The sequence below is a fragment of the Phycodurus eques genome, chromosome 2, assembly GCF_024500275.1.
Source record: "Phycodurus eques isolate BA_2022a chromosome 2, UOR_Pequ_1.1, whole genome shotgun sequence".
Lineage (NCBI taxonomy): Eukaryota > Metazoa > Chordata > Actinopteri > Syngnathiformes > Syngnathidae > Phycodurus > Phycodurus eques.
Window position 1 is genome coordinate 12,080,308 of NC_084526.1, and position 23,298 is coordinate 12,103,605.

Consider the following 23,298-nt stretch of genomic DNA (forward strand, 5'->3'; position numbering starts at 1 on the left):
AGCGCCAAGTCTCACCATTAATACTTCGCCTTCCATTTCCTCTCCGACCACCTGGAATGACAGAAATAAACGAGTACTTTTCAGACCAACACCCACATATACTTGACTTGGATTTTTATTTGCACATTACCTTCATCTCAACACCTGGCGGGATAAGAGAAAACTCTGCAGCTTCCTGCTCCGACAACATCGGTAAGAAGTGATGTTCATCATGGATAAAGGCAGAGTCTGGTGGGAGGGCTCGCAGGCTCCCGTTGCCCTGGATCTCCTCAATGATCTCCACTTCACTACCAGAGTCATCCTCCTCTTCATTACACTCTTCTTCTGCCTCATCAGATTCTTCTTCTTCTTCCTCCTCCTCCGCCGCCTCCTCATCCTCCTCCTCCTCATCCTCCTCCTCATCCTCGGAGCTTGAAAGTTCTTCGCTTTCGTTCACACTCACAACAGCTAGGAAACAAAAAAAGCATGTGAGCATGTAAATGAGGGAAAGGGAATTCGTGTCACTGTAGATATCTTCCTCACAGTGGGAGTCTGTCCCTGTTGGCTCAGAAGACGTCACAGAGGGGGTGGAATTTTGGTTGATGAACATGGGTGGAGCTTCAGCAGAAGCCTGCTCTTCCTCTTCTACCGCACTGAAACAAAGCAAGGGGAATCTGCTATTTTTTGGTAGAAAAAGGAGCTGTTCGGTAAAATTCACACAGAAACTGAGATGTTCTCAACCCACGATGCTCAATGTGGATCTTAATGAACCTGGAGGTAAATGCTGAGATAGCAGGTTGTAGAAATTTTCTTTACAGATATTTTTACTGATTGGTCATTATTTTTCTGCCCAAGCTAGATATTGCCAAATACTGAAAAAGAACACTGGTTCAACTACTATGAAAGAAAACTTTATTTTTATTTAAACGCTGGTTTGATTAAATTATCCAATAGTTATTGTAGTGACACTCAATTCATTGTGCAACAGGTGTATTCAATAATTCAGTGCTGGTACTTTGAGGTCAAAATTTCAGTTTTCAGTTTTTAAAATCAAAGGGAAATCTCTTTCAGTCAACACTGCGGTGGTCTGCCAGTTATGTTCGGTGATTCAATTGGCTTTTTTATTTTAACACATTTAACAGTGACCTCGGTGCTACAGAGGAGATTGAAAGTTAACATTCGCCGAGACAACTATCCCAACAAGGGTCGCCAGTGGCCGAAGCCCGTCTCTCTCCTCGGAGACAGAAGGCTCTGTTCACGGGGATTGAGAAACTCTTGACCTGTGAGAACGCTGATCTTGCCAGTAGTATATGCTTGTCATTGTTATTTTATAATGGGCTGTGTTTTATGTTTTCAAAACCCCAATTTCATTATATCTGCAGCATACAATGACAATAAAGGGTTTCTAATCTATTTATGTTCAAGCTTTGTGTACAGCACTTTGTTATAGGTGTGGTTGTTTTTCAAAGTGCTCTATAAAGTTGAGTCTCTCAAAAACTAAGCCATGCAAGTGAAAATACACAGGGACCTGCATGTACCCTGAAAGTGGACATTGATTCAATCAGATAAGGATCCTCCTGATACTTTTAACTCTAGCAATTATAAAGGTAATACATCATTCATGGTCAAATTTACGTAATTCCAGCAAACATGGACTACACTTTGAAGAGTTTTGATGCTGTCATTGTTACCACTATGCGTTTGCCTGATGACTGGAAGTTAGCATTCGCCTTACCCCATACGTGGAGGTGCTGCCTGCAGAGTCCATTAATAAAATTGATAATGTAGGTAATTTTTCCACAGAGTTAATCAATGAAATTCTTGCCAAACGTATTTTGTAACAAAAAACAACAACAGCACATACCCGCTAGGGGGTGTCTGGGATAAGACATGGATTCCAGAGCGGGTCAGAGGAGGGGACAGACCACTACCAAACAAATGTCGCTCCACAAACTCTGTCAGATCTAATGACAAAAACAAAAGATTAAAAAAATCACAAGAAAGGTAAACTAACTGTGAAAGCTGAAGTGCAGTGTTGTTTCTCCAATTAAAAAAGGGACACTCCCAAAAGATACCTGTTGATTGCTCCAGATTCTCTGGTGGTAGATCTGCAGGCTGAGAATCTCCACATGTTTGCGCAGGCTCAGTGAATACAGTAGCTTCGGTATCTCCAAATGCATTCATGCGCTGAATGAACTTTGTGACTTCACCATCTTCACATGCGGTTACATGCTGTGTGATCATGATGGCTTGAGAGTCTCCACATGCTTTCAGGTGCTCTAAAGTGGCGGTAGATTCAAGGAATTCTGACTGGATGGTATTCTCCTCAGTGATCAATGACTGTGATTCTGTCTCTGGGGCAGTGTCCACCAGCTCACCACCTAGTAACAGAAATATGTCAAACACAGTTATGACACATCACAAAATGACTGATACACAAGAAAAGGGTAATTTTGTTTGTGCTTGATGTGATGAATCCAAAAAAACTAATTACCATGACAGGATGGTTCTTCTTTTTCAAAACCTTCAGGATCTTCTTGTTTGCTACCTGATTCATGGTCTACTTCATTCTCCATTTTGCACTCAGCTTCTTCTTTGTTGTACTGCTCTTGTTCCACAGCAATCTCCATCACATCTTCAAATGTCTCTTCGTCCTTCAGCTCCTGGTCTTCATGGTCAGCGTCATTTGCTATCTGCAGAGGAGTAGGTGGAATAGAGTTCTGCTCTGATTCTAGCTTTTCACTTTCACTTGAAAACTTGAGGTTCACAGTCACAACGTCATCGCCTTTCTCTGTGTTGATATGCCCTCCTTCCTCTCGATGGTCGGCTGGGAGAACAGCATCATAGTATTCCAGAGTGGTGTCTGTTGACCGGAAACTCTGGCTGGTGTCAAAGCTCAAACTAAGTTGCGCTTGTGCCGCCTCCGACGGTTTGGTTGATTCTGCAGCTTCGTGAATAGAAAATGATTCCCTCAGAGAGCATCTCAGCTGTGGTGAAGGAATACCACCTTCAGGAGGCATGAACTTCACATGGGGTGGGTCTGCTTCTTCATCTTCATCCATTTGAACGGACCATGTCTTACGTGTGTGAGACAGGCTGGCTCCTCTGGTGAGCAGGCTTATCTCACTGTTTGCTGCCATCTATAGAGGAACATGGTTACACATGAATTGGACATTAGCAATACAGTTTAGTTTACTTAGCTTGAGTTTTGCTGTCAAAATGTCAAGAGTCCTAAAATAACTGATCTGGAACACAAATACATTGTATCTAAAGGGTAATTGCACAACAAAAGTAACACTATCATTCCAACACAAAACGTGCTATTAATAGACACTGGGATAAGTACAGAGAAAACAGTTTGTGCTTACTGATAATGTCGATAGGCAGCATTGGTCTTACCCCGTTGGTCCAGTGGATATCCTTTTCTGGTTCAGGAGACTCAGCCACTTCACTAAAGGTGATCCTGCTCTCTTTGCTGCGAAGCGGCGGTGTGATGGATTTCCTGGGAGATGCGGAGGGAGTGGCCATGGGAGTGGGCCTCTGGCTACTGCGAAGGATGGACTGAGGGGTGAAGGCTGAGAAGACTCTGCTGGAAGCAGCTAGGGCACGAGCACGCTGACAGGACAAGAAGTAGAAGGGATGTTCAAATTTGACGGAATATTCACCAGATAGTTTGAAAAGTTAGTTTAGTTTGAAAGGTTACAAGTAGGGTGCAACAATTCATTCCCTACATCGATTTATCAATTTATATGACTCCAATCCAACTGCATCCATCTGTGCTCATCAAGTTATATCTATTTAGATTGCTTTAAAGGTTACTCAATGGATTGTATCGATACTAGGAAATAAATTGGATTTACACAGGGCAGACTTTATATGGAAGTGTGTGTTAAATGTGTTGTATTTCCAAGAAACACACTTGTAATTCATTTTACTGAGCTTTATTTTTCAGTTAGCAGACAGCAGTTTTAACTAACACAATCTTCTTCTACAATGCTGTTACAACCTTCTTCTTTGTCTTTCTCTTCCTAGTATCCTATTTATGCCCCCCATCTAGACATTCCTTTCCATAGTGCCAACAGTGGTTGGACAGAGACAGCACAGTTATGCGTGTTTCAAGCACTTTTACCAGAGGTGGGTCGAGTAGCCAAATATTGTACTCAAGTAAGAGTACTGTTACTTTAGAATAATATGACTCAAGTAAAAATAAAAAGTAGTCATCCAAATATTTACTTCAGTAAGAGTAAGAAAGCACTCAATGAAAAAACTACTCAAGTAAAGAGTAATTTGTGAGTAACTTCTGATCTATTTTTGATTTTTTTATTAAATTAGAGCATGAACATCAAATAAAAGAATAATAATATATGGGAGTCGACACACAGCTGGCACCATTTAAATTTTTAAGTGCCCAAAAACCAACAACACATGCATTGGGCCCTACAGAAACATTATTTGCTTTATTCACTTAAATAACTTAATGAAGAAGCTGTTTGCTGATCCTGTGTGCATGTGCGACACCATAGGGATAGTGCTAATGTTGCCATATAACAATAGAAACGTCTGCAACTTACCGCAAGGCGTTTTCTAAAGTTAGAAGTGGGCTGAAATATCAAAGTTTGGGCAGTCACAATTGAAGAGCAGCATGACAAAGCTGTTGTGTTTTGGTCTGTACACTTACGCAGCTGTTTTTCCCCCCCAAAATTAGTCATTTTAATTGGCTCGTGAAGGCTACGTGAGCGGTCATGTGACTGCCTTGTGTCGTCTGATTGGCGAATTTGAGTCAAATGACAGTGTTCATGTTTGACTGCCGCAACGGCCGCCCTATGCGGAAGTCGAAGATGAAGTCGAAAAATAGACGCCCACACGCACGAATGGATAAATAAAAGTAGCGAACGGCATGTCGATCATTGTAATGGAGTAAAAGTATCGATCCTTCTTCGAATAAATAAAAGTAAAAAGTACAGTGCATTTAAAGTACTGTGACAAGTACAGTTTATCAAAAATTTTACTTGAGTAAATGTAACGGAGTAAATATAGCTCGTTACTAACCACCTCTGACTTACTAATAAAGACGTCAGCCTGTCTGGTGCATGGCAGATGAGACGGCAGCGAGAGAAAAATGATAAAAATGGAGAATTCCTATTCCTAAAAGCTTTATCGTGTGGAAACTTCACAGTGCTTCCTTTCTTGTCATTAATATTTGATTGTTTAGAACAGGGATTCTCAAACCAATTATTACACCGCTAGTGACAAGGGATCAATATTTGGGCTTACCTTCACAATCAGTGGAGTTTGCAGCAGGTTAAATTCAGGGGCCTTAGTGGTGCTTTTGAGAATGGCCCAAGAAGGTCTGGCAGGACTGAGAAGAGGTCGAGGGGTGTGACAGGAGGGATGAACCACCATGTCTATCAACCTATATCACGTGTGAGAGAAGGGAGGAGAATAAAGCCTATTGTTAACAGTGAAGACACACCAAGATTTCTGAGTTATTACAGGTTATCGGATCAAATTCCAGCCTTTTTATTTCAAGACCTCTAGGAGTGGATGATACGGCATTAATATTTAAAATAACATTTTGTAATAATAATTGTGATATGTATAAAATAAGCATGATACATTTTAGCAATTGTATCTTGCAGGGAATGGCACTGAATAATGCTAACTACGTCTACCTAACCTTCCCTCAAAATACAACTGATTTCTTTCACTTGGTCAGGGGGATTAAACAATTGCATTTTTCTAGTCTTTCACAAATTTTCTAGTCTTTCACAAATATATTAATTTAATGTGAGTGTAAGATAAAAATATATTGATCTACATTTGTCAAATTTAGGACCAATATTTCCATAGCAAATATAGAAATGTTTGAGTTTGGTGCATTTTTAAGGATCTTTAAAGCCTTAATTTTAGAAAACGCAATTCAGGACCTTTTACGGATACATGGACACCTTGTAATATACAGACTAGTCAGTGATTGATAAAACAATGCTTTCCTTTGGCTTTGACGAATTACCTTGACTTTCGTTTTGAGCTCATAGAAATTGGAGTTCCCAGGAATGGTTCTGCTTGGGTTTGGGATGTAGTTTTAAGTGGTGGACTCAGGAATCCAGGAGTTCTTGGACTCAAAGGTACAATTCGACATAAGTCAACAATTAAAACATGATTTATCTAGTTTCCTGTTTGCTTACTTCCTATCAGGGGAAGACTGTGGCGTCTCTCCTTTAGCCAACCACAACTCCTCAATCTTGGTCAGGACATTGTTGATGAAACCCGCCCTGGATATCACCTTCCCATTGGCAGAACGCTTGCTGATAGTTGACAGTGGCTGTGGACGAGTCACTGCACCGCAATGGGGAATTATGATAAGATATGCAATGGAAAAGATGAGATGCTTTCAATCATTTCACTCCCACTGTACCTTCTTTGCGGATGGTGCTGGGATGTTGGTAGGTTTTAGCCTTCTCCATTGCCAGTTTCCTCTGAACTCTGGGCAAAACTCTGGCATACTGATCTAATATAGAGTTGCGGGTGTTTGATCGCTCTTTAAGCGTTGGGTCACGCTCGTTCTAAAAATATAGAAATACAGGCATATGCTTTAAACACTATGGGAATCGAACTGCTCATTTTTACACTTGTATAACTATTCATAAGTTAATATAATATCAAAGCATTCCATAACTCATTATCTGTACAGTTAAAAGATTGATGATGGGAACAATTGACCCTGAAATTGATTACACTGGTCAACAACAAATGTATGTTTTTATTTTTTAGCTGAGTAAGGACAGTTTAGACGTGCTGAATCCTAATGTCACATTGGTTTTGAACTATGCCCATGTTTTTGTTTACATGTACAGGTACATTTGCTTTCGAGGTTCAAATAAATGGAGCTTCATTCCTTGAATTATGAACAATGATGACGTAACATTAAATTTGAAGGTACTTTTATCAATGTGGACTGTTCAGTTTACAGTAAGCAAAGTTCATAAGACTTGATTGATAAACTTACAACTTGGCATAAAGACCTAACCTGAACAAGAGAAACAGATGTCATTCAGCGATGCAAAAACAAACAACTTACAAAAAAAGTCTTTTTAACCCGGTGTTATTTGTAATTACATTATTTCCAATGGCAAAATTATTGTGCAATTCGAGTGACGTTCAAGTTCCTGCTTATGGTGTTTGTGTTTGGTTGAGTGTCATACCACAAGGTGCATTTTGAGGCTGTGGTTGAGTCGTAGGGCAGGTATGTAGTTGGCTTGCTGAAGGTAATGAACCAACAGTATTTCCCTGTTTTGGACACCACCCGCACTGTGAAGAAACTTCTCCAAAGTTTCCTAAAAACAAAACAAAGGAGAGATAGTGAACAAGAAAGATCATTCTCTTTACAGAACAGCTTTAAAGAGCTGTTACAATAGTGTTGCTTCATAAACCCAAAGTGACCTGTTCAGTGGGGCCGAGGGGCAGTTTGAGTAGCTCTTTGATGAGACCCAGTTCCTGGCAGCTCTCGTACAGGAAGCTGTGCAGCTCGGCCACATTGAGATGACTCGAGTGTTGCCGTAGTAATGACCATGCCTCAGTGAGACACCTGGGAAGTGGGGGGGGGGGCATTGTGTAATTACTGAAAGTATGCAAATAGTTTAGAAAGCAACAATAATTTGCTGTGCAACATCAAAAACTTAATAGTGGACCCTTGGAACTTGGACTTTGAATATGACCTAAAATTTCAGGCCAAACAATAAAAGATGTACTTGGATAATGGATATGGGAGAACAGAGGAACAGTGCCGTATTGTCGTCGGTCTGCTTACCTGTTGTGTAGCAGTACAGCCAGACACAGTCTGGCCTGGGAAATTGAGGAAATGGGGGGCTTTGTAACGTAAAAATAGCGGAGTGCCAATGAGTGTTGGCCCTGGCACATTAGTGCTTGCAGGACTCGCTCATGCTGCCAGTCAAAGTGACACTGAGAGGCGGATGGATTCAGGAGCAGCTCGAATGAACCCTGATCAGGAGAGACAGAGGAGGCAACAACATTTTTTTTTAGCTTGCAGGAGTTAAAATAGTCATGTTTGTGGTGTGAATTTCTTTTCATTAAAACATTTGTGTGCAGACCTGGTAGTCACGGTGGTCCAACAGCCAGAGGCCCTGCACCAGTTTAACTAATCCGACAGGGATGTCAAACGCTGTGGGAAATGACTCAACTGACGCGCCCTCCTTACTGGGGAAAGAGTACATGACATCTAGCAATAAATAGATTACCTAAGAACAAGTCAAGGCTCATCAGACCTCTGTGCGTTGGACATATTCATATAAGACATGAATACTGTTGCATATAAAAATACAGTATGTCATAATATAGTACATATTGGCGCTTGTTTACTCAATGGCTTAAGTATCAGGTGTTTACTAGGGATAGGGTGTTTAGTAAACTCAGATGAAAGCGTTACAGATGCCTCGTCATATGTTTTGTGGCAATTGTGTCTACTACTAATTAACTATTAGGATACAACTATTTGAGGAAATATAAGATACTGTATCCGCCCTTTAAATTAATTCAAGCAGCACATAAAATGGTGTGGAATTGATGTATCAGTGTAATTATCTTAATACTACAAAAACTACAGTTGAACACATAATTGGTGAAACAACAAAATGAACATTAATCAAACAAGTAAGGCAGACTTGAGTCTGAAGGATACAATCGCATGTTTTGCAGCCCCATCAACGCTGTCCAGAAGATAAATATCCAGCAAAGCCTGCAGATCAGAAATGAATCATCGATAATCAGCTGTTAATGAATGGCTTTCTACCACATATGTATGATGAGCGTGTTGAATTGTAGGACAAGGTACACTTAAACATACATGAAGGGTAGGTGGTGGGTACTGTCCTGTTCCACCTTCATCCCTTTTCCAGAGGTTGTTCAACTGCTCTCCACATTGCCTGATCAAACTGTCAATCATCAGACAGTCTGCACACCACTTGCCCCTATGACAAAAGTATAGGCATTATGTCACTGAAATGCAGTCCGGTGGGGGAGACATGTTTTTAAAAACAGTTCTCACTTCGCTAGAGTGGTGAGATCCTCCCTGCGAATAGAGTAATAGTTGCTGATGACTGAGTGACTGTAGAAAGGCCTAGGGATCTGCATGGCATCAACATCTATACAGAAGACATGAGTTACAACCCATACAGAGGAAACAACAAAGACACATCAAAAAATATATTTGATTTAAAAGCTCTTCCCAAACATGTTTACCTGAACCTTCGGGCAGCAGGCCAGTGCGACAGAACCAGAGGACCACTTGTGCGTACTTGGAAATCAGACTGGACACCACATTCTTGTTGATCAGACCGAGTAGACCTGCACAAACCAACAAAGAGCAACCACTATTACTGATAACCAATCATCTTATCTGTAATTTTCATAACAGCATTAAATGTGACTAACAGAGATGATGATGATAAAACTGAAATGCATGTTGATAGATGACTACAATGCATCACACCAGACAGAAATTCTCATCCAGTTCATTCAAAAATGTTATTATTACTAAAAACAATATATATAAAAATACAAATAAAAACCTTCAAAATTGAAGAAGACACTATTTTTGAGATATTGAATGTGTGTTCTATTCTGCATACAAAAAAAAACTTTCAAAGACAACTACTATGAAAGCAATTTATTATAGTATATATATATGATATGATATGTATAGTAGATAAATGTACGGATCACCATTCTGCGTGAGCTCCTGCGCTTCAGTGAGCAGACAGTGGAAGATGGTTCTGAGATTCTCCAGTAGCCTCTGGCTGTGCTGCAGCAGCTGCATGGTCTGAGGATCCGTGAAGTTGGACGAGGTGTCGAACAGCGGTGCACCTAGGGTACAAACAACCACAAAGTGATAACTTCAAGGTACCATTTTTTTGTTTTTAACTCCTGAGATTTTCAACATGCTACTGTATTACTGTTTGAGCCATTATCCCTGGAAGGGAGTTTGGGTTCTCATGTTAATAACTTTGGATTATTGGCTGTGGAAAAAAAGTAGAATCTGATTGTTGTAATTGACGTTAATAATTACAGAGATTTTACATTAGTTGTAGTCAAGTTCTACTGTTGAAGCCTAGATCATCGTATGCTAGTTTCTGTTTAGAATGCCACCCACCGGACAGGTATGGCTACTGCATTTAGAGGCGTGCACTCCTTGCAAGGTTCAAGGGTTAAAAGGAAGATGGCTGCCTCAAGTCAGGGATGAGTGTGTGGACTCAGGGCAAATAATAGAGCGAGAGCATGAAAGCAGGCCTCACGTGTGTCTCCTCCCCAACATTATTTTGACATTTGAAAGATCAGTAGTTTGTATACAATCAACTCATCAACCAATCTACCATCCAGCACCCAGTTCCTGACCTCGACCGAGCAAACAAATGGTGGCTGAATGCGTTGAACAATTGCTGAGATCTGCACCTGCTTTTGAATGTATGATATTGAAACTGGAAATTTGGAGAAATGGCAACGACAAATAATGTCCTGTTCAACAAAAACAAGGCACGTACAGATGCCATCCAGTTCCTCCTTGGTCTGGGTCACTTTGTTCCAGGCCCAATCCAAGATGTAGCGCAGGTTTAGTGCAGAGCCAGGTTGTTCTAATGGGACATGATAAAAAATAAGTATCAAAGTATATGTGAAATGGGGCCACACAGAAACAATGTGACAGGCTTTCTGCAGATGGCCTCTCACCCTCTGCAGTCCACTGCTTTATACAACCAGTGATAAGTCCCAAAGAGTTAGTCTCTAAAGCAGTTGACAGGATGGCATCCAGCTGCTCCTCCTATAAGCCGTTAATAAATGCACATCTTAATATTTCCAGACATTTGTGTGTAAACAAAATATGTATCTTTTGTAGAAGACTATCAGTCATAATATCACAGGTGTCAAACTCAAGGGCCATGGGTCAGATCCTCGACAGTAAAAAAATTCAGTAGACACCATTAAATATACATCCATCACATAACACACATTGAGAAATTATGCAATGGGGATTTATGCACCTGCGAGATGCTGGAGGTGTGGGCGTCCACAAGGCGAGATGACAGAAGGCCTGACATTAGGCAACGTGAATAGCTGCTGGAGATGAGGTCCCTGGAACAGGGAGCAGCTTTCTTCAAAAAGCTCAAGGTCTGGTGGTGGTGGAGAAATGCAATGAAAACATGCATTTCGATTCAAATAATTACAGTAAAATGTCAGATAAGGCAACTGCTGAGAATTTAATGTCATATTTTGTGTGTGATTTGTGTTACACTTTCTTTAAAACGGCAAAACGGTGCATTTATGGCTCTTTTAGTTGTGATTTTTAAAAACAGGCTTAACATTCAAGCAGATTTATAATAAAAATATGCTCATGGCCCAAATAGTTCATGACCATGCTCTGCTCCTGTTTGGAGTGCATATTTTCTCTGGGCGCTCAATCTTCCTCCCACATTCCAAAAACATGCATGTTAGGCTGATTTAGAACTTGAAACCAGTGGTCTCCAACCACCAGGCCACCGACTGGTACCTGGTAGGCGCACCCCGCCCAATAACGCTGGTGAGGACAAGTGGTATAGAAAATGGATGGATGTATATAGTAGGGGTGTCCAGAGCCGATATTTGATATCGGATAATAATAGCTCAAAAACCCGCCATTGGATTATATCAGAATGGACCTAAAATGTCCAATACAAGCACTCGGACACAAGCAGTCCATTCCAGACTCCACACCAGCACTTCTATCCAGCAGTGCCCAGATCAAGCATGCAGAGCCCACGTGATTAAATCAACAGTATCAATTACAGATATTTAAATATAAGCCAAAAATAGTCAATATCTATAGCAAAATAACATATGATCGCCAGCACTTGCTGGAATTACAATAAAATCCAGTGACTTTGGGTTTGTAGCGTAGTGTACTCGGGAGTGTGTACGAGCCTAAGGGAGCTTAAACTGGAAATATCCAGTGGCCTACGGAGCAGCGAATTTGCTTAGCAATTTAAGCCGACAGAGGAGCGGAGGGGGAAGCCCTGCTGTCAGGGTGGACTAATAATAATAAATTACACTTATATAGTGCTTTTCATGATATTCAAAGACGCTTTACAATTGCACACCATTCATTCCACAATCACAACCTGGTGATAGTAAGCCAATTGTGTAGCCACAGCTCTTCTGGGGCAGTCTGACAGAAGCGTGGCTGTGATTCTGCGCCTACGACCCCTCCGACTACTGGCAATGTGGGTTTCAGGGATACAACGATGACATGCGCTCAGGCAGGGATACGACCTGACGATTGGGTCTTACACTTACACCCTCTTACCCACGCCGCCCACACCTAAGACCTAAAGTGAAAAGCGAAGATAAACAGCAAAGCCACGACAAAATCTCATGTTCCAACATTATGCTGTGCATGATTGCAGTTCTCAAAATCTGTTAATGTATTGTTTTAATTACTGCTGAATAAGTATATAAACGACATTTGTGCATTTTTATTTTATTAATTACATTTTTAAATGCATATTCCAAATGCTGCGCTGAGCCAAATGCAACAAAATTTTGATCTGCATACCTGATTGATAAAGTCTATCTAAATCCAATTTATTTATTACATTAATTTAGTTTCAGGGTTTATGATTTATTTTTTATTTATTATATTCAATATTAGAATATGCTTGTTTTTAAGTAAAAAGTTAACACTTAAAAGTGTATATTTTTTTGTTTTTATTGGATTTATTGAGTAATCAAGTGAAGTGAAAAAGTTTTATCAGGACATTCAGAGACTCAAGCTATGAGTCACAAACCTCTTTCTGATATCCAGAGCAATTTGAATGGACAATTCCAGAGTTGAATAAACAGGTGGCATCTGTAACAAAAAAAAACAGGGAAATGAAGTTAAATTATTGTATTTCATTACATACAAAAGAATTATAACCATATAATATAATCAAACAGTGTAGTGAGAACACGCCAGATAAGTAAGAGTGTTGTCACTTACCAAAGTTATATGCGGTTGGGTTGAAGTACTGTTCTGGTGGGGGGAAAGTTAAAGGCAGACCTCTGCTGAGACTGTGATCCTGTACCACCACATCCAGTAGGGTGTGCGGCGAAGCCATTTGTGTCACTGGGTTCAAACACCAAATTGCAAGGTAGGGACAGTTCTGCAAAGACTCGCCCATTCTGTCAAAAATAAATAAATATTGCAATTGTAAATATTTCAATTGTAGTGTAGTGTCAGTGAGCTGATGGGTATTATTGACAATAACAATAATCTTTGAAAAAATAAACACTATCAGAATACGTGCACAAACAGACAGGTGTAATATCTTGGATATTTGTTAGCTACTTGAAAGGGGCTCAATATTAGAAAGACCTTTCAATGTGATGCATATGTTTTTGATATAGCTCTTAGAATAGATTGTTCAGATGTAGTCAATGAGCATAAATCGTGACGGCAATCCGAGACACATTACTGCTGTTGCCAACTTCATATAAGTGAATTAAGAATCCACAACAAGCTTCCCTGTACCTGAATGAGTCTGGCATTTGTGCATGGTACCAACGGTTGATGTCAAAAATCCCAATGTAAGTAGATGGCGTTCCCTGTCCGTAGGCCTTGACTTGCCAGCTAAAGATGGCAACGCTGGTGTCTGGAGATGCGACTGAAAAATAGGACGTAGTAAACTTGTGACAATGAAAGAAACAAAACATACAAACAAAAAAAAGCAGAAACAAACAAACAAGAAAACAGTACATTATTACACACCTGTTAATCAACGAAAAGATTAACTGTTTACACTCTTCTGTTGTTTTCATAGTTAATGAAGTAGATGTTTGTGGCCCTTTTCTGTAACATGATTGTGCCTCAGTGCACAAAGCAGGGTCCATAAAGGTATGTTTGGGTAAGTTTGGTGAGGACGGACAACAGAGGCTTCTGACCTCACAAACAGAAAAACTCCTACTGACACACACTATAAAATCTTTAAAATTGGAAGCTATTATAGCAACGGGAAGACCAACTTCATATTTCTTAATTCTATTGTTCTGGTATGTGTAATGGTGCATTGTTTTAAATACTTTTGTCCCTATTATGACCTATCTGACCTTCATTCATGCTGTCATCCCTGTCTGGGTGGGGTCGGAATTTCTCGATGGTCTGGCAGCACAGCAGGCGGGTGTTGATGGTTTGGGCTCTGAGAGGAAAAGCTGCACCACTGAGCTCCTGACTGTAACGCTCCTCACAGTACTCTAAACCCTGAATGGTATATACAGGTAAGGAGGAAGGCAGAGAAGCACAGTGAGTTTTTGCACTTTTCTTAGACAGAAAGGTAGGGCTGCACGATATATTGTTTGAGCATCATCATCGCGATATACGTGTGCGCAACAGTCACATTGCAGGGTACGCTGCGATGTTGGTGTACTGTAATATACAGTGAATCAACCGCAATATTAAAAGTGCCCAGCAGAGTGGCCTGTTTATACACACGAATAAGATATTTCGCTCTTCAGAATGAAACTACTGTAGGCAAGCACACTGCAGGTCCATGATTGCGCAACGTGCATTCAGGGACACTGCGTAAATGAGAAGGAACCTTTGTAACACAATACATTTGTAAAATATGATTACTAGGAAAATTATTATTTGTATCTGAATAACAATCTTCTTGTTTTTGGGATTGAAGGGTGAAAGCTGCAGCTGGCTACTAGTGTGGACTGAATGGATGGCAACACGGGGAAAATTAAATGCCAGTATTTTGAGGGTTATAGCTCGTCAGCAACATGAAATATTAAAAAAATAATAACTGAACCAGTTTATTTTTGAACCAGTGAAATTATTTATTAATTATTATTAATTATTATTATTTTCAATTATGAACTATGAAATAAAGTAGTTGATTTTTGGAATTGTGAACTAAAGTTTGAACTAGTTCGTGTAGAAAATGAACTTTCCCAACACTGATCCTGCATTATTTGACTCTGCAATATCTATCGCAGGTTTAAAAAAAAATAAAAAATAAAAAATCGCAATGTTATTTTTTTCCAATATCGTGCAGCACTACAGACAGAAAAGGTATTATTCTACACACCTCATAGAGGATCTTCCCTGAGGCTAGACACTTCCGCTCACTAAAAGCCATCTGTAGCAGCCTGAGACTGACCATATCTCCCTCTCTGTGTGGGTGTGAAAGAAGTGAGAGGTGATACTGGGTGGATCTAAAACACCAACACAAAGGGTATTCTGCTTGGAAATAGAAATGAATAAGAATAGCCTAATTGTGTGGAAAACCTACTGATCCTGAGAAGACTGGACAGCCCAGAGGTAGCAGCAGTTCCTGGGGTCATTTTCCGGCTCCTGGAAGGTGAAGGCATGAACGGGTACTCTGCCACCATCTAACTGGGAGTGGTATCTACACACACAAGGGGATTTGTAGTTGTATACTTGCTTTTGTAATAAAAATTACACACACAAATAATGTTCACAGATATACCAAAAAGAACCACAATTTGTCATTACACAACAGTACAAGATTAAAAGCGCAACCTTAAAATGCAACCAGCTAGAAACAAAACACAACAAACAACAAAAAAGAAGGACAATGTACATCACTGCATGTTAATAAAGTGCAGCAATGGCTACCAAGGGGCTGTCAGTTCATACTTAAATTCGGTATGGCAATGGATTTGGGATAAAAGTTGTTTTTCAGTTGTTTTTCTGTTTTGGTCTTGACACACTTGTAGAGTTGTTCAGAGGGACGCTCTTATGAGAGTAATTGCTGCCACATTATAGTCAAATGTCCAGCAATGCTAACTGAACCAAAGATGTGCAGAAGAGTAACTACAACATACTCATCGTCAAAAAGAAAAAAAATATGCAATGCACGGAATAAGTGAACCACGATATAACGAGTGATTCATGTATTGTGTTTATTGGTCATGTTTGTCAGTATGTTCTCATTTTGTATTCCGTAAAAAAATGCCTTTAACAAGATATATATTTACACTGGGGTTTCAAACATGTTGCCATTATATAAACATACACAATAATAAATATTTGCCAAGAAATTGTGTGGCTGCTTAATGATCAATTAAATAGCGACCAAACATCACTGAACTGTCACGCGGTGTGGAGGGACGTGCAACGAATTTAACTGAGTGGCTGATCTTCAGCAACAAGCTTTGCTGTGTTTCAAAATTTGACTCGCATGTAAACACTGTTGCAATGTAGCGGGCAATCAAAAATAATCAATTTTTTTCAATCAAAAATAATAATAATAAAAAATAATCAAAAATGTTTCTTGCCACGAAGAGAGATCCAGCCGCCCACCACCAATCCATTCCCATACAGTATATATCGTGTATTCAAATAATACTTAACTATATTTATAATTTCAGATGTACCTGCGGCTAAAAAACAAAGGGTGGAGAGTAGTCTCTGTGGCCGAAATCCACGAGTAGAGTCAACGAATCATTGCCAACAGCTTCTCAAAAATCCACATGCTGCCCTTTATTCTCGCCCATTTCCTCTTTCTTCTTTTTCTAATATGTATTCCGCATATTCCTTGACAAATGGGCCATGTTTATGGTTTATTAAAAAGTAATACATTGTATGTGCAGCCTCAAAACCTCTTATTTTATTTTTGTGTATATATTGTTTTTAAAAAGGTTTCAGGAGGAGAATACCAGAGGAATGCAATTTACCATTGGAGTGCATCAGTAGTTTAGCGTGGCGCAGAGTCACTGACTAATTGATTTGAGATTGGCCAGTTCACTCACATTCGGTCATATCGCTGTGTGCGGAGGCCCGAGGACTGAAAAAGGCATATTTAGAGAAGAAGAAAGACTCACTCTTTTCTGAGAGACTTCAAGTTCCAAAGCTGCAAGTAGCCATCAGAGAAGCCCACGGCCAGCTGGTTTGTTCTAGGGATGTAGTGCAGTGCTGTGGCTGACACACCACTCGGCCCATTTAGCTGGAGGGAAAGATGTCTGCCCTCTCTGGTGCTCACTTCCCGAAGCTTGGGAATCTCTTTTGGAGTTTTGGTCACTACTTGCAAACCTGTGAAACCCAAACAGATTGAAGATGGGCTTAGAACAACAGGAGAGTACATAGAAGAAACCTGTATCCCTCAACATAGACGCTGCTCACCTGAAGCCTTCAGCTCGCTCTGGTTGCAAGAGAGGTCGTCCAGACAGAGGTCCACTAGCAGAACATGGCCGAGATCCGTTACTACGGCAGCAATGCCAAAGAACCAGCGAAGACTCTGGTGGAGGTGCTGGGTGGAGGTGCTTGCTCCACCATAGCTCACTAAGGGTTCTATGGCTGTAATCTAGCGTGGGGGCAACGACACAACCAGAAAATGTCTTATTGTGAGCTGGGATGTCTTCCAGTGCAAGGCAGAGGATACTCACTCTTCCTGGAATAACCACAGCTTTGGCAACCCTGGATAGTCCCAAGTCATAAAGACACAGCACGCTGCCTTCGGTTTCCTCTAAGCCCACCAGCAATCCAGACCTAATAATACAAAATCAAGGACATTAAGATCAGATTTTCAGTACAGTAGATAATACTGTGAACCCACCAAACCCTGCCGCGAAAAGCAAAATAATGTATGAATTGACACCCCCCAAAAGGGGTTTATAATTGGGTAGAGATGGCACGAGAAGGCGGCAAAACACAAAATGGAAGGATCATAAAGCATCAACACATGCATCTAGCATGTATACAATCATGAACCCATGTTACATAAACCATACAGACAAGACCTGGTGCTGCGGCTGCTTGTGTTAGTCGCCATTTTGTTGTTGTTTGGTCGTGCGCAGCTTCTGTCCATACAACGCGAATCGAATCACACGCAGACCGCCTCTCACTGGAATGGAGGTGAATCGATTCAAACGATATTGAATTGCGGGGAGAAGTATTGCAATGCATTGATGAAGCGATAGTTTTACCCACCTTTTGTTTTAAAAATATTGCCAGCTTAATGCTAGCAGGCAATACAAAACCCCTTATAACCAGCATTAGACATCACAGGAGGGATTTACCTTCAATTAACACATTTTCAAACACAAACACTGTTGTATCACATACATAATACTCAGGCATATATTCTTCCTAATCTGTGAAAAATAAGTTATTTTAATGCAGTTCCATCATGACTTCTTCTGGTCTGAGGCCTTCTGATGAAAGTATGTTATTTGCATGCATGCATGCACCACACTGCCCCTGAGAGGCCAAGACACACACAGCAGGGACCACACACACTCTCCAATACAAGGCACAAACATGGTGACTTACGTAATAATCGTGTGATGCTGTGGGTGACTGTTTTACCGTAATTTCTTGTGTATAATGTGCATTTTCCCCCCAAAAAAATCTGAAAGTCAATAGTGTGCATTATACATAGGTATAGGGCCAAATGGAAATTTTATAAATATGTGCCCCCATCTAGTGGTTATGAAAAAGCTGTACACTTTCATTCCAAAATTCCACCGCCACCTAGAGGTTATGAGAAAGGTGTACACTTTCACTCTAATATGCCACCGCCACCGAGTGGTTATAAAAAAAGGTGCAGCCTACACTTTCATTCCAATATAACAGGGGTACGCATGACTGCATATATGTACAATTGTGCTCATAAGTTTACATACCCTTGCAGAATTTGTGAAATATTGCTTTATTTAAATATGACTGATGACTGAACAACAACCATCATTAATTTTTTTATGGTTATGTTTTGTTTAATGATAATGCTTTTCTGAAATGCTTGACCGTTTAATTTGAATCCCATTAAAATAAAATTAAATGAGTTTCGCCTGGTCCTTTATGTTTTCTTTAGAGAATTGTACCTGACAAATTCTGCCTTGGTAATCAAACGTATGAGTACAACTGTGTGTTTTCTCATTTACTAAATAAAAGTAGGGCTATGAATTTCAAAATAAGAGAAAGTAAATTAAATAAGTACATTTTAAAAAGTATTACGTGTTCAAATAAAGTGCTTCTGAATAATTATTAAATAAAACTAACAAAATACAGATAATACTTCATGTTTTCATATGGGTAGAAGCAAAATCATGCATTGTAAAAATGCATTGTACAGTGGGTACGGAAAGTTTTCAGACCCCCTTAAACGTTTAACTCTTTGTTATATTGCAGCCATTTGCTAAAATAATTTAAGTGCATTTTTCCCCTCATTAATGTATACACAGAACCCCATATTGACAGAAAAAAACAGAATTGGTCACATTTTTGCTGATTTATTAAAAAAGACTGATATCACACAGCCCCTGATATCATTCAGACCCTTTGCTGTGACACTCATATTTAACTCGGGTGCTGTCCATTTCTTCTGATCATCCTTAAAATGGTTCTACACCTTCATTGGAGTCCAGCTGTGTTTGATTACACTGATTGGACTTGATTAGGAAAGCCACACCCCTGTCTATATCAGACCTTACAGCTCACAGTGCATGTCAGAGCAAATGAGTATCATGAGGTCAAAGGAACTGCCTGAAGAGCTCTGACACAGAATTGTGGCAAGGCACAGATCCGGCCAAGGTTACAAAAAAAATTCTGCTGCAATTAAGGTTTCTAAGAGCACAGTAGCCCTCCATAATCCTGAAATGGAAGACGTTTGGGACGATCAGAACCCTTCCTGGAGCTGGCCGTCCGGCCAAACTGAGCAATTAGGGGAGAAGAGCCTTGGTGAGAGAGGTAAAGAAGAACCCAAAGATCACTGTGCCTGAGCTCCAGAGATGCAGTCAGGAGATGGGAGAAAGTTCTAGAAAGTCAACCATCACTGCAGACCTCAACCAGTCGGGGCTTTATGGCAGAGTAGCTCGACGGAAGTCTCTCCTCAGTGCAAGACACATGAAAGCCCACATGGAGTTTGCTTTTTCAAAACAAAAAAAAACAAAAAAATCACCTGAAGGACTCCAAGATGGTGAGAAATAAGATTCTCTGGTCTGATGAGACCAAGATAGAAATTGTTGGCCTTAATTCTAAATGGCATGTGTGGAGAAAACCAGGTACTGTTCATCACCTGTCCACTCCAGTCCAAACAGTGAAGCATTGTGTTTTTCATCTGCAGGGACAGGGAGACTGGTTGCACTTGAAGAAAAGATGAATGCGGCCAAGTACATGGATATCCTGCACGAAAACCTTCTCCAGAGTGCTCAGAACCTCAGACTGGGCCGAAGGTTCACCTTCAAAAAAGACAATGACCCGAAGCACAAAGCTAAAATACCGACAGAGTGGCTTCAGAACAACTCCGTGACTGTTTTTGAATGGCCCGGCCAGAGCCCTGACTTAAATCCAATTGAGCATCTCTGGAAAGACCTGAAAATGGCTGCCCACCGACGTTTACCATCCAACCTGACAGAACTGGAGAAGATCTGCAAGGAGGAATGGCAGATTATCCCCAAATCCAGGTGTGAAAAACTTTTTGCATTAGCTCAAACGGGTGCTTCTACTAAATACTGAGCAAAGGGTCTGAAAACTTATGGCTCTGTGGTATTTCGGCTTTTCTTTTTTAAATAAATCTACCAAATATTAAACAATTCCGTTTTTTTCTGTCAATATGGGGTGCTGTGTGTACATTAATTTGGGGGGGGGGGGAGTGAACTTAAATTATTTTAGCAAATGGCTGCAATATAAAAAAGAGTGAAAAATTTAAGGGGGTCTGAATACTTTCCGTACCCACTGTAAATAGGTAGAAGGGTTTTCCAGAATTTTGAGGTCAACTTTGGGGGTGCATATTATACATTATTACAATCGAGAAATGACGGTAATTGCGCGACAATTTATCGAAAATTATATTCGTTGCCAGCACTTTTAATTATCGATTTTTGTGATTTGTTGTTGCGGCCCTACTTTGGATTTTGGATTAGAGGACCACTAACAAAACAGGATATTTCAATTGCAGACATAAAAACACCAATGAATTAAACCTAACAACAAAACAAAGACTCCACAAGATGGCAGCAAAGTATACTTTTGTTGCTTTTGTGTGAGCATAGGTTAAAAAAGAATAGGTTAAAAAAAAAAATTTACATCTGCAAATATGCAAATTTGTGAACCCCGAACTGTAACTATGCAAACTATGTAACTATGCACTCCGCAACTTGTGATTTGCTACGGGAACCACAAGAGCACTCAGAATACACAAGGCTGAACAACAGTGACAGGTCCTTCGTAACTTAGCAGTTAGTGTAACACAGTATGTTGGAGAAACAGACGAAAACAAATAATGGGAGGAAGATGGCCAAGCTCTTATGTAAAGTTATTTTGTTAATAGTAATCACAAAATAAATGGTGAACCGACGATTCAAGGCATAGCTAATGTTTTAACTTAGTCCTATAGATGCCATCACAAAAAGGGGAATACAATGATCTGCAACAAAATGTAATTCATAATAATTATGGTTAATTATAGTCATAAACAAAGACAAGTGACAATGGAGGAAATCAATGTGGGATTAAAAAGTGAAGATGGGGAGAGAGGGGGAAACAGTGAACGCCCCTGACCTTTTGAGCCATCTAAAGTCCCTCGCGGTGAGGATGCTGGGCGGGTGCTCCCCTTCGCTACTGAAGCGGTACGCAGACAGACGTTCTCCGGTCAGTGCGTGGACAAACTCGAGATAGGGCCCACAAGCGAGCCAAGCATGTCCTCCACGACCTTCACGCCCACAGGAAACAAGAAGATTTGTCAGGTTTCATTTAAATCAGCATTAAAATAATTTTATTGCCCCATCACTACATTTAACAAAAGAAAAAGTGCCTCTGCTCAACCAAAATAATACATTGTTTTGAGACAAATGCACTCACCAACAGTAAACCTGCCTTGAAGCAAAGAGTCCTGCGTTATCTCATCCTCTCCAACAGCCTCGAGGGTCACTGCTGGGAAAGGCAGCAGGCTGCTGGTGACCTGTGCTGTTAGCTCATACATGGCTCACTGCAAGAACAACACAGGATATATGTTGAAACATTTGGTATATTCTTTTTTTCTCCAGTATTTGCACAACTTTATTATTGTATTGTTGTAATTGGTTTGCATCAAGAGTGGTCTGTGGTTAAGACACAATAGGGTTAACTTCTTAACACTCAAATGACCAGTGAGAAAATAATTTGAAACATCCATCCATTCTCTGAGCCGCTTACCCTCACACGGGAGTGCTGGAGCCTATCCCAGCTATCATCGAGCAGGAGGCGGCGTACACCCTGAACTGGTTGCCAGCCAATCACAGGGCTAATTTGAAACAGACAATCCTTAGTGTCTTTGCTGATTCTTTTTTTCCCCTTTACGAAATAATTTATTTGTAGGTCATATGCTTATGTTTGACAGTCCAAAACCAAAAGCCGCATTTTGCTGTACCACCTCAGTTACTACTTCCAAAAGGTGGAAAATTGCAGAGTCAACTTTGCCCCCTCACTCTGTGTCAGTGCTATGTACTATAAAAAACAGTGACACAGAAAGAATGCAGATAAATGCTGGCTTTTACAGGCGGTATGATAGCAGCTTTTGTTTGTTACTCTAACGCAAATACAACGTTACCCATTCCAGTGGAATTTTATGTAGGTGTGGCATGTGTCAAACAAGAATGCTAAAAACTGTGTTTTTCCTTCATGTCTGTGTAGACTCTCTGTCATACATCCAGGTCATAGTAATCCAAAAACGTTGAATTGAGACAATTTACTCAACTTTTCAGCAGCAGAAGAAGTAGTGACTTTTACTTTTCTCTGTCAGGATCATGTTCATGAATTATTTAGGCAGTTATGCTATTGAAAATGTGAAATACACCCATCCATTTTCTGAGCCGCTTATCCTCACAAGGGTCGCGCGAGGGAGTGCTGGAGCCTATCCCAGCTATCTTCGGGCAGGAGGCAGGGTACACCTTGAATTGGTTGCCAGCCAATCGCAGGGCACAAATAAACAAACAACTATTCACACTCACATTCACACACTCGGGCAATTTTAGAGTCTGCAATTAACCTACCATGCATGTTTTTGGGATGTGGGAGGAAACCGGAGTATCCGGAGAAAACGCACGCAGGCACGGGGAGAACATGCAAACTCCACACAGGCGGGGTCTGGATTTGAACCCCGGTCCTCAGAACTGTGAGGCAGACGCTCTAACCGGTCGTCCACTGTGCCGCCACGTGAAATACAATCAAACATATTACACATAGAGCTTGTGTAAACCTATTGTTTAAAATCCACAACAGTAATTTGTTTTTACTTTTCATGTACTTTTTAAGCACAGTTTAGTTTTAACTTATTAGTAAAATAAACTTGCATT

General features: G+C 40.4%; 1 protein-coding gene across 5 annotated transcripts in view; it reads right to left on the minus strand.

Moving 5' to 3' along the window:
* ahctf1 (AT hook containing transcription factor 1) overlaps window positions 1-23,298 on the minus strand; it is a 36,250-nt gene that overhangs the window by 11,296 nt on the left and 1,656 nt on the right. For 3 of the 5 annotated variants that reach the window (XM_061667388.1, XM_061667398.1, XM_061667379.1), the window contains exons 2-35: window positions 21,827-21,953; window positions 21,527-21,677; window positions 17,413-17,515; window positions 17,150-17,330; window positions 16,852-17,059; window positions 15,297-15,413; window positions 15,093-15,219; window positions 14,110-14,260; window positions 13,535-13,667; window positions 13,004-13,185; window positions 12,810-12,871; window positions 11,031-11,159; window positions 10,720-10,810; window positions 10,536-10,625; window positions 9,721-9,861; window positions 9,238-9,342; window positions 9,044-9,140; window positions 8,843-8,966; window positions 8,678-8,734; window positions 8,091-8,237; window positions 7,790-7,980; window positions 7,423-7,567; window positions 7,185-7,316; window positions 6,398-6,545; window positions 6,168-6,318; window positions 5,993-6,100; window positions 5,254-5,392; window positions 3,379-3,594; window positions 2,474-3,119; window positions 2,055-2,360; window positions 1,844-1,943; window positions 523-632; window positions 131-447; window positions 1-51 (exon numbers count right to left, since the gene is read on the minus strand). The exon at window positions 1-51 is cut by the window's left edge and continues 1,548 nt beyond it. In XM_061667388.1, the coding sequence (XP_061523372.1) occupies window positions 1-51; window positions 131-447; window positions 523-632; window positions 1,844-1,943; window positions 2,055-2,360; window positions 2,474-3,119; window positions 3,379-3,594; window positions 5,254-5,392; window positions 5,993-6,100; window positions 6,168-6,318; window positions 6,398-6,545; window positions 7,185-7,316; window positions 7,423-7,567; window positions 7,790-7,980; window positions 8,091-8,237; window positions 8,678-8,734; window positions 8,843-8,966; window positions 9,044-9,140; window positions 9,238-9,342; window positions 9,721-9,861; window positions 10,536-10,625; window positions 10,720-10,810; window positions 11,031-11,159; window positions 12,810-12,871; window positions 13,004-13,185; window positions 13,535-13,667; window positions 14,110-14,260; window positions 15,093-15,219; window positions 15,297-15,413; window positions 16,852-17,059; window positions 17,150-17,330; window positions 17,413-17,515; window positions 21,527-21,677; window positions 21,827-21,947 (5,277 nt within the window). In that variant the 5' untranslated portion in view covers window positions 21,948-21,953. The remainder of the gene's footprint in view (window positions 52-130; window positions 448-522; window positions 633-1,843; window positions 1,944-2,054; window positions 2,361-2,473; window positions 3,120-3,378; window positions 3,595-5,253; window positions 5,393-5,992; window positions 6,101-6,167; window positions 6,319-6,397; window positions 6,546-7,184; window positions 7,317-7,422; window positions 7,568-7,789; window positions 7,981-8,090; window positions 8,238-8,677; window positions 8,735-8,842; window positions 8,967-9,043; window positions 9,141-9,237; window positions 9,343-9,720; window positions 9,862-10,535; window positions 10,626-10,719; window positions 10,811-11,030; window positions 11,160-12,809; window positions 12,872-13,003; window positions 13,186-13,534; window positions 13,668-14,109; window positions 14,261-15,092; window positions 15,220-15,296; window positions 15,414-16,851; window positions 17,060-17,149; window positions 17,331-17,412; window positions 17,516-21,526; window positions 21,678-21,826; window positions 21,954-23,298) is intronic. The other 2 variants (XM_061667415.1, XM_061667407.1) reach the window with 2 other exon arrangements.